This window comes from Cupressus sempervirens, chromosome 10, assembly GCF_028749045.1.
Source record: "Cupressus sempervirens isolate cs-2001-9-10 chromosome 10, ASM2874904v1, whole genome shotgun sequence".
NCBI classification, from domain to species: domain Eukaryota; kingdom Viridiplantae; phylum Streptophyta; class Pinopsida; order Cupressales; family Cupressaceae; genus Cupressus; species Cupressus sempervirens.
Window position 1 is genome coordinate 679,465,495 of NC_143127.1, and position 8,699 is coordinate 679,474,193.

Here is an 8,699-nt window from a genome sequence, read left to right on the forward strand (position 1 = left end):
ATCAATATTGCTTTCTTATCCATCTCTTCACGAGCTTCATTCATGAAAACACATTATATATTCTCTTCTTATGATTCCTATAGCTACAGTTGTTGCATTTTTCCTTGGATATATTTTATTCATCATTATCCTAGTGTAGGTCATCTAAAAACCCTTGTTTTATCTTTGTTTGTGTTATTTTTTCTTTGAGGCTTATTGTGACTCTAGCCAAGTTAGGGCGGTGTGTTGGTCTACTTAGATCAAGTTGGTCTAACTAAGCCTTGTTTAGGTATGTGCAAGATAATAAACACTAGGGGAGACACTAGGTGGTCAAAATGGGTCAAAGTTCATACAATTCATTGGTAAGTGGGATATGACCCAACTATGTCCTAAATAGTGATTTTGAATCTTGTTCAAGTGTTTAGAACTGATAAAATGTGATATTGGTTGATTAGGATCCAAAATGCCAAAAGTTGCTAAGTTGTGAAGAAGTTGCTCAAATGGGTCTAGCTGAAAAAAAGAGGCATATTGGTTACTAGGGGTCCACATTATGTCTAAAAATATTTATTGAACATGTTTGGTTCCATTCAAAAAGGTTTCAAAGGTCTAGAAGTTAAAAATGAAAAAATTGCAATGTGGTCAACAATTTTTAAATGTTGCTCCAGAACATTTTGTGCAAGTTTTTAGTTATGGTGTAGAAATAAGGCAAGATGGTTGGTTTAACTAAATGCACACCTTGGGAGTTCCTATACGACCTGGAAGAAGAAAAATCTATTGGTTGGATGTTGGAAGAGTTCATTCTTGAATTTGAATACAAACATTTTCTTACATTTCCTATAACAACTTTTGGATTTTGCAAAGGAAGTTTGAGATAATGGATTGAATGTTGAATTTTTAAATTGGATTAAATTACTTCATGTTTGTACAATACTTTTTGATTTGTTAAATTTTCCTTTAAGTGTTCAACATCTTGTATATTCTTCATTCTTCCAAATATCAACACACAATATTTAGTGACTCTTAGGGTCAATTCTGTTCAATATGCTTGAGAATATTCAAATAGTCAATGGGATGAGACAATCTCGGGATAAGGGTTTAACTGACCATTTAGAGCTAATGAAGTAGATAGTTTGATCCCATGATGAATAGTTAGAGAGATTCACCAGCTAACAACTTTGTACTACCCACCACTACGAGTTTCAACATCACCTGAGATAAGACCGCAAAATCAAAATCAAATCCAATCTCCAAATCGAGAGAGACATTATTGTAGGTGTCAACAACATAATCTTGTAACACCTGGAATTACATCCATACTCTCATGAGCTCTGAGATATGCCCTATCAAAGATTTCTACCCTATGGTATTCAGTGACTCTCAGGATCAATTCTGTTCAATGTTCCCAATAATGTTCTAGTAGTCAACAAGATGGGAAGATATTGGAACTAGGGTTTACCTAACCACTTAGAGCTAGAAGAGTACATAGTTTGATCCCACAATGAATGGTTAGAGAGATTCACTAATTGGGGACTTTGTTTAGATCAACACTACAAGTTTCAACATCACTTGAGATGGGGCTGCAAAATCAAAATAGAACCCAATCTCCAAAAAGTGAGAGAGGTTATTGGAGGTGTCAACAACATGATCCTATATTATCTAGAATTGCATCCATACCTCACAAGACCTCTGAGATATGCATCATCAAAGATCATTTCCCTATGGCATTTAGGGACTCTTAGGAAAAATTTTGTTTAGCGTGCTCGAGAATATTCAAGTGTTCAATGAGATGAGATGATCTTGGGACTAAGGTTTACTTGGCCACTCAGAGCTAACAAAGTACACAATTTGATCTCACAATGAATGGTTAGAGAGATTCACCAGTTGGCAACTTTGTACTGGCCAACACTACAATTTTCAACATCACCTGAAATGGGGCCACAAAATTAAAATTTAATTCAATCTCAAAAAAGAGAGAGTTTATTGTAGGTGTTGAAAATATGATCCTGTAGCATCCAAAATTGCATCCATACCTTGCACGAGCTCTGAGATATGAGTTGTTAAAGATCACTTCCCTATGAGATTTAGTGACTATCAAGGTCAATTCCGTTTGGCATACCTGAGAACATTCTAGTAGTCAATGGGATGGGATGATTTTAAGACTAGGGCTTACCATCTCCCATGTCCTACTCTCTCTTACTCTCTCTCTCTCTCACACACACACACACACCCCGTACTCTCCCATCCCCTACTCTCTCTCCCTGCCCCTATCCCACCCTCTCCCATCTCCTAGTCTCTCTCTCTCCCTCCCCACCTTCTCTCTCTATCCCACCCTCTCCCATCCCCCCCCCCCCCCCCCCCTCTCTCTCTCTCTCTCTCTCTCTCTCTCTCTCCCCCCCCCCCCCCCTCTCCCTATCCCACCCTCTCTCATCTCCTACTCTCTCCTAAAGTTCAAGTTTACAAAGTGTATGTGCACTATAGTGTGTGCATGCTATGTAAGCCTAAATTCAAAAATGCTTTAAATAGCACATACACACTATAACACACACACACTATTTAAAAGATTTGGATTCTACCAAGCCTAAGGCTTGGATTTGCCTTGGGGATCTAACACAAGGGTTTGGAATCTCTAAACTAGTCTGAGACATGTTTTGCAACAAACATATAAAAATGATTGATTTTTCTTGTGTGCTCTCCTTCAAGTTTCCTTATGGTTGAGCATGGATAAAATTAGGTTACATGATATTGTAGATCTCTGTGTTAGCTATATAACCATATAATTTATTTCAAATTTAAACTATTTCAAGCCTTTCAACAATAATTTCCTTTGAATGTATGTCCATTTTCTCTCAAAAACCAACATGTACTAATTGGGATGTAGAATTTAGCTTGTTCATCGAATTTTGCAACAACTCAGAGTTTTAGAATTTAGACTCTATTCTACACACTTGGAGAAAAGGAAGTTTCAATTTTAGAGTAGTTTTCAATCATTTCTAGGTGGAGTACACATAAATTTCACATTTTTGGGATGTGTTTAATTAAAAACTTGATAAAGCAAAAAATAGACATTATCAAATTACCTGAAAAATCTGGGATAAATTGCACGGTGTTAGGTAACTTTTGACCAAAGCGATTAAAGATTTTTAAAAAAAAATTTAAAATTTTAGGAGGGCCACACTTTGCACTATGTTATATTTTTTTTGAAAAATAGTACCACTTTTTGTGGCCCCCTTTTTTGAGGACATAAAACTACACTATTTTTTATAAAAAAATTAGTAGTTTAGAAACTAGATTCAACGGATTACTAATTTTTTTTTTTTTTCATATCTTAAAATTTTGAGCTTAACTATCTTCAAATTCTCGTCGAAGTTTAGAAATTGTTGATTTTAGAAAAAAGTGGCCACTTATACTCCCTTATGAAAACACAACTTGGTGCACTTACCTAGTGTTTATTATTTCTATTATGTTTAAATACATCATGACTTTATATATTTGTTGAAAAGTCAAATTTTACACAACACTCTTATCAAAATGCTAGTTTAGGAAGTGTTTCTATGTATCTCACTTCCATCTACTATGTTTAGTTTTAGGAAGAAATAAATGCTAAATGGGGGCTTATCACCATGTATCTAGATGAATCTTTATCATAGAACATGGCAACATATAATATGATTTTTTACATGCCATGGTTGTCTAGGTAGATCATAGCCATGCCATTTTTTTTTATAGTTTGAATTTGTTAATTATACTCATTTTAATATCCTAAATAATCAACCAAAATTGTAGTTTCTTCATGTTTAATTTCTACTACAAGGTTTATTCATTAAACACATTTTCTCTATTGTGCAAGCTTTCAGGTAGAACACATGTTGAAAAAAATGAACACATAGATATTCCTAGCAAGGTATATTAACTACATGAACCCAATATCTAATTATGTATAGTTATATACTTGTATGCATATTTGTAAGTTGTTGATTAGTTTAAAATACATGTTTGTTATTTGATTCATATATACATCAAAGTCGGGGTTAAAAATAATAAAAAGTGATGAAGGGTACTCCCTTTATTAACACAAACACACACACAAAAATAGAAAAATAAAAACAAATTGTAAGAATATGAGGCTTTCTTTCTATTATCTCCAATGAAATAAAATTACAATATCCATGAATATGACATGCATAACCACATGGAAAATTTCATTACAATATTTTGTAAGTGAGATCCACCAAATATATGCTCAAAAATTCCCTAGATAACCCTACGAGCCTTCATTATATACACAAATTTTAATTTCCCAAGAATGTTCTAAAAAATTTAATGCTAAAATTTGAGGCCGACCATCCCTAAGATATCATCATTCATATTTTATGACTTGAATTAGCCTCAAAATCTTTGGGAACTCAATGAGGTTTTTGAAGGAATTTTATTTTTGTTCTATTTTAAGTATTTTAACTTCCAAAGACCATAACTCTTTGCCACCTGACTTGATTGTTTATTTAAAGAGCTCTACATGCTTGAGGTGAAAAGAACCATTTATGACAATGTTTGTGCCCTTTTTGAATCCTCTAAAGCCTTCAAAAAAAATTTCAATTTTTTTCTACCTCTACCCTTTTGCCAAAACAATTTTTCTTCATTATCTTTAAATTTAGACATGATCTTTCAAAAAAAATTTATTGGGAGGATGATATAACCAAAGTGAAACTCTAGGGAAGAAATTACAACATTTTGACCTCTAATGACCAACTTTCTAAAAATAGTAAATTTCCACAAATAGTAACTGTGCACTAAAATAGCCCTTATTGACAAACCATATCATATTTTTTGGTGATGGACAGACTTAATTTCAGTACATATTGAAAAGTAACACAATGTCATGTAAAATTTAGCTCATGTAATCCTTCCTCCCATTTACACATACATATATTCTAACATATTGAATATTATTCCATTTATGTGTGTAGATATTCTTATACACTTGACATTTATTATGTTATCACTAACCCTTATGTCTACATGTTCATTCCTTGCTTTGACATTAATGTGTCATTTTACATATCTAGTCTAATCACTACATATGATCGATCTCATACCCCATGGAATTAATTACTATATCAAAAACAAAAAACAAGCTTTACTAACTCCCACCCATTCCATTCCAAGCCAACATGGTATACATTTAACATGATTTATTGTAATATAGTGATATCTAAAGGAATATGTTCTAGAGTTTAAATACCTAAGAGTTCATTGAATAATAATTCATATTCAAGGAGTATTCAATAGGAACACTTGATTGGAGTGCTAAAAAGAATCTTTTTGTACCCAAAAAATTAAATCCTAAGACACAATGTGTATGCTTCCTCAAAGGAGAAGTGAACTCTCAAATCCATTGGGCCATGGAAAATATCCATCCATAAAGAGTATGAAAAATTGTAGATTCAACTCGAAAAATATTAATCATTTTTGTGCAAAATGTGGTACAAAGGGCATTTCAGTGAAAATTTGTAGATTTAACTTGAAAAATATTCATAGTTCTGAGCAAAAGTCAGATCAACTGACAAGTCCAAGTTATATTTTTTTGTGTAATGTAACAACGAATTTCATCATTACATCAAAAATACTTTTCAACATTCCTAAAACTAAGTACCATAATCCTTTGTGTTAACTTTTCTAAAATAAAGTTATTTGAATATTTTTAATACCATAGAAACATATTTTTTGATGAATAGTCCTGTTCTATTAAAAAATATACTTAGAATACAATTCACAAAAAAGGGGTCGGGGGATACAAGATCACCCCATGATAGAGTTCAAGCGGCCAAAGCCGGAACTAAACACACGGCATCAGACGAAAAAACATATTTTAAAACTACATTAGAATGAGTTTTGTTCATTATTTTTAAAATAAAAAACACAATCCTCCATTTTTACTTTTCTAAGAGAACATTAACTAACCAATATCTAATCCTAAATCCTAAACTGAACAACATTAACCATTAAACTTCCTTCCAACAAGGAGATGAAAGGCCTAAGATCCTATAATTTATAATCATAGTCTTCAAATGCATGTACATTTCAAGCTTCATTTCTCCATTAAGGAGAAAAATAAGTCCACAATAAATAGATGAAGGCAACTACCCGTGAGTGTGTCTATATACTAAAGTTTTATTCCCCACTCATCACCAAGCACAATGAATGTAATCGTTACTTATCAAGATCACTCCTCTTAGGTTTATTTGACTTGGGTAATGCCTGCAAGAGTAGCTCACAAGTATTAACTTTAGTTCCGGGATCAGTCAATATCTATTGAGCATAGGAGATTTCTATAATTTTCATATCAAGAAAATGTTGTTTCAATTGTATTCATGCCTTTTTACGTTATTAATTTCACTAAAATCTTGAACACAACAGAACTCAGAAATAGGATTCTCTTAAATAAAGATCTAACTTGCCCTTTAACCATATACTTTTTTGGTTTTCTAAAACCCAAAATGTTATACTAAACTTGAGAAGAACAAAATGCTGTGAAGATCAAATACCCACAACTTATGCTTTTTGTTTTCCATAGATTCTGACCTGTTGAGCAGAAGGGATTCAATCATTAGTTGCAGGATTGGTTGAGGTATGTTGGAAGGATCCATTAGAAACTTCCCCCAAGTGAAAATCAGAGTCACTCTTTGTCTCTACCCTAATAAACCCACTTCCAGTCTGCACAAGAACAAATATTATCATAAATCTCTTCAGCAAAGAGCAAGATGACACTCAGGAATTAATAACTTACAGTATGGTGCTCCTTATCAATGTCACTCAAATCCTTGTAATAATCTGTTTCCATGAACTCTTCAACCGGAGAACTCCCACTATATATCAATTCCTACAAACATCCATTTTTAAGAAAATTGTCTGAGAAAATGTGCTACTAAAAATGACTGGTAGTTTAGATTTTTTCCAATGACCCATCTTCAAATAAGGACTGACTGATGATACTGCTCAACAGTATCATGGGCAATGAGAAATCATATAATAAAGGAAAAGACAATCTTTAACTTTCATTTACTTTCAACAAACAAGATTCATGGTCCCTTCAAAAATAATCAATCTTAATAATAAACAAAATGTTGACAGTGTATTGAAAGTCTTCAAAACTAAATTACCTAAATCAAAAGTAAGATCTTTGAAACTAAGAGATAAAATTCTACTCAAAATGAATCATCTAATCAATAAGCTTTATTAAATGTACACATATTTGTGAGATTCGAGTTCTTGAACTCTTCAAAACTAATTTCTCTTAACAAAAAATGAATCTTTGAAATAAAGAAGAATGGATCATCTAGTAATCATTAAGATTCATCAAATGCATACGTCTTTGTGAGATTCGAGTTCTTGAAACTTGGTATACTCTGGAATTTGCTGATCATGAGAGTCCTGTGGAAAGAGTTTACCAGTGTATTGTGAAGCGTATTCACTTCTTTGGGGCCTTGTGTGACGCTTAGGGGCAGCAGCATCAAAATTTTCCTTCACTTTTTGCTCGATTTGCTCTTGTTTTTCCAATGAAGATAACTTCTCGCTCCTGCTTGGCTTTCTTGCTTGATTTTCCATTCTCTCATATGCTGTTTTTCCTTCCCTCAAATCTTCTTCAATACAGATGATAAACAATTATGTTTTATAATATGTGTAGTCTTAATGATATAAGTATAGAGTCTGACTCATTTTTCTTGGATGCAAAATATCTTCCATGGCTATGCTGAAACTTTAGTATAGTCTGGCCCATTTTTCTTATTGCACAAAAATATATTGTCTAACCTTATCTTCAAACCAAAGAAGAGAAGCTTATCTGTCACATAAGATGTGGGACGCAAACAGCCCCACCCACTTTGGGTAGGAGGTGGACTTTAAGTCTTCTAACATGTGACATGTCTGATGCCAATGCTAAACTTTAATTGCACCTTGATGTGCTATAGGTACGTAGATAATGTGTGAAAGATTAATAAGATAAAAAAATATTAATTTTTATATATGGGAGATATCTCTTTCTAATCAACTCGCAGGAAACCTATACTCAAATAAACTTTCTACTCATGAGAATCAATAAAATAGATTGATTTTATTTTACAGTAATGTTTGAATCAAATGGAGCAATTCTATTATAAAGTTGTAACTTCTATTTCAAAAATTGAATTATATAGAAGAGTTACTTTATTGTATATTTAATATGATTTATAAAAATTGCTGTTCATCATTTCAATATTTACATTGAACAAAATAAAAAAATATTTAAAAATTACATGATTAACACTATCTAAATTCTAGTTTTAATATAATATTAAGGTTATTGGTTATGTCAATAAATTAAATTTTTTATTTTAATGTCTTCAATTTTTAAGAGAGAGTTCTCTAGAGGTCTAAATCTTGGTGGATAAATTTTATATCACAAACCATTGTCTTTACCAATTGTTCTCAACCATTGAACTACATCAGTTTATATTTAGACTATTAATATGATATGATATCTCAACCTTTGAACTACAACCTTTTATATTTAGACTATTAATATGATTTGATATCTTGATTTCAATCAATGAAGCTGTAACATTCCCACACATTGTGACTATATAGTTTTCATCGAAATTAATTGGTTTAATATGAAGTTGACAACTTGTTACACAAACATTGGTTGTCAAACCTAGATGGAAGTGGAGGGGGATATTAGAATTGAG

The 8,699-nt window shown here is 32.3% G+C and overlaps 1 protein-coding gene across 1 annotated transcript; it reads right to left on the minus strand.

Moving 5' to 3' along the window:
- Positions 1 to 6,002: 6,002 nt before the first annotated feature.
- On the minus strand, positions 6,003 to 7,717 carry LOC149535636 (uncharacterized). Its single transcript, XM_089804184.1, has 4 exons — positions 7,345 to 7,717; positions 6,764 to 6,856; positions 6,559 to 6,690; positions 6,003 to 6,234 (listed from the first exon to the last, which is right to left on the minus strand). The coding sequence occupies exons 1-3, from the start codon at positions 7,579 to 7,581 to the stop codon at positions 6,577 to 6,579; spliced, it is 444 nt and encodes a 147-aa protein (XP_089660310.1). The 5' UTR covers positions 7,582 to 7,717; the 3' UTR covers positions 6,003 to 6,234; positions 6,559 to 6,576.
- Between the last annotated feature and the right edge of the window lie 982 nt (positions 7,718 to 8,699).

What these genes read in the sequence shown, in the direction of transcription:
- LOC149535636 (XM_089804184.1), bottom strand. Translation starts at nt 7,581, where the DNA reads ATGGAAAATCAAGCAAGAAAGCCAAGCAGGAGCGAGAAGTTATCTTCA. An exon ending in AACTCGAATCTCACAAAGAC is followed by an intron (nt 6,857 to 7,344) that starts GTATGCATTTGA and finishes GGATGTTTGTAG; the next exon opens with GAATTGATATATAGTGGGAG. An exon ending in TTGATAAGGAGCACCATACT is followed by an intron (nt 6,691 to 6,763) that starts GTAAGTTATTAA and finishes GTTCTTGTGCAG; the next exon opens with ACTGGAAGTGGGTTTATTAG.